A 1,096-nucleotide genomic window follows, 5' to 3' on the forward strand; every position below is an offset into this window, starting at 1 on the left:
GGGTGCTGGAGTCTACTAGACTCCAGGTTAGGGCTTTCCCTTCACTATGGGACATAAAAAGTGGGGCCCGTTAGACTCCAGGTTCTTTTCCTCGTTAGACTCCTAAGGTCTAGAGGCCTCCGATTGCTCTCAAATTTTGGTCAGTTATAATAGACCATCTAATTTATCTCCCATTTCCTTCGGAGCATGCACAGCGTAGTAATTATGGTGAAAATAGCGATTAAAAATTAGAGATGTTTTGTTGGGGTACGCGATTTTGTACCTTTACGGCGTACGTTTACTACCAAAGACGCCGCCGCAGCACTGTAGACGAATAGAACAACTTCGATAATACTAGCCCATAATGATCAGGAGGGGTAGCAATTAATTTAGGGGTTTAGACGCTCCCTAGCTATCATCGCACTTTATTTCTAGACCATTTCACCCCAAAGCCAGCATTCGACATTCGTCAAATTTCATGCAATTCGTTATATTACGATATATATATTGTACTAGTCAACCATGGCAGCCCAATTTTTTCACCTACCTTCGACAGACCCAGTCTTCGTGTGTAAGAAATGCGAGCACGTTGTTAGACCGAGAGAGGTCTTACGACACCTTCAATCACCTAATCATCGACTTCCAATGCGTATAGCACGTGAAATTGCGGACGTTGTTCAAACCTCCGACCGGGCGCATGAATGCGACGCATGGCAGCCACCAACCGTGGTCAATAGCCCAATTGCTAATTTGCCAGTTTTTTCGGATGGCATTTTATGTGAAAAGGACCCATTTTGTCAATTTATCGCCCGTTCTATTGGGACCTTACGCTACCATTGGCGTAAATGCCATGCCTAGGTCGCACCGGTCAACTATGGCGGCCGTCGGCGGCAGCAAGGTTTATCGGCGGCCGAGCAGCAAATCCAGCAATTTACGCGCGTTATCCGATGCTAGCGCGCATTTCCTAGTCGTATTGGATCTCATTACATTCGTGTGTCTACGCTCGGGGCGGCAGCTATTACCGGGGCCGATTCAATGCCCGCGACCGAGGTCGGCGACCGGCTTATTGATGAAATTGAACTAGCTTTTACGGAGGAAAGTGAATTACCTCACGTTA

The 1,096-nt window shown here is 47.1% G+C and overlaps 1 protein-coding gene across 1 annotated transcript; it reads left to right on the plus strand.

The window, feature by feature from the left end:
- Positions 1 to 853: 853 nt before the first annotated feature.
- PENARI_c133G00383 (uncharacterized protein) lies at positions 854 to 970 on the plus strand (the record flags this gene model as incomplete). Its single annotated transcript, XM_022637975.1, has 1 exon — positions 854 to 970. A coding segment is annotated over one exon (117 nt), but the record flags the coding sequence as incomplete, so codon positions are not given.
- Between the last annotated feature and the right edge of the window lie 126 nt (positions 971 to 1,096).

Source organism: Penicillium arizonense (assembly GCF_001773325.1).
Source record: "Penicillium arizonense strain CBS 141311 chromosome Unknown PENARI_contig133, whole genome shotgun sequence".
Classification (NCBI taxonomy): Eukaryota; Fungi; Ascomycota; class Eurotiomycetes; order Eurotiales; family Aspergillaceae; genus Penicillium; species Penicillium arizonense.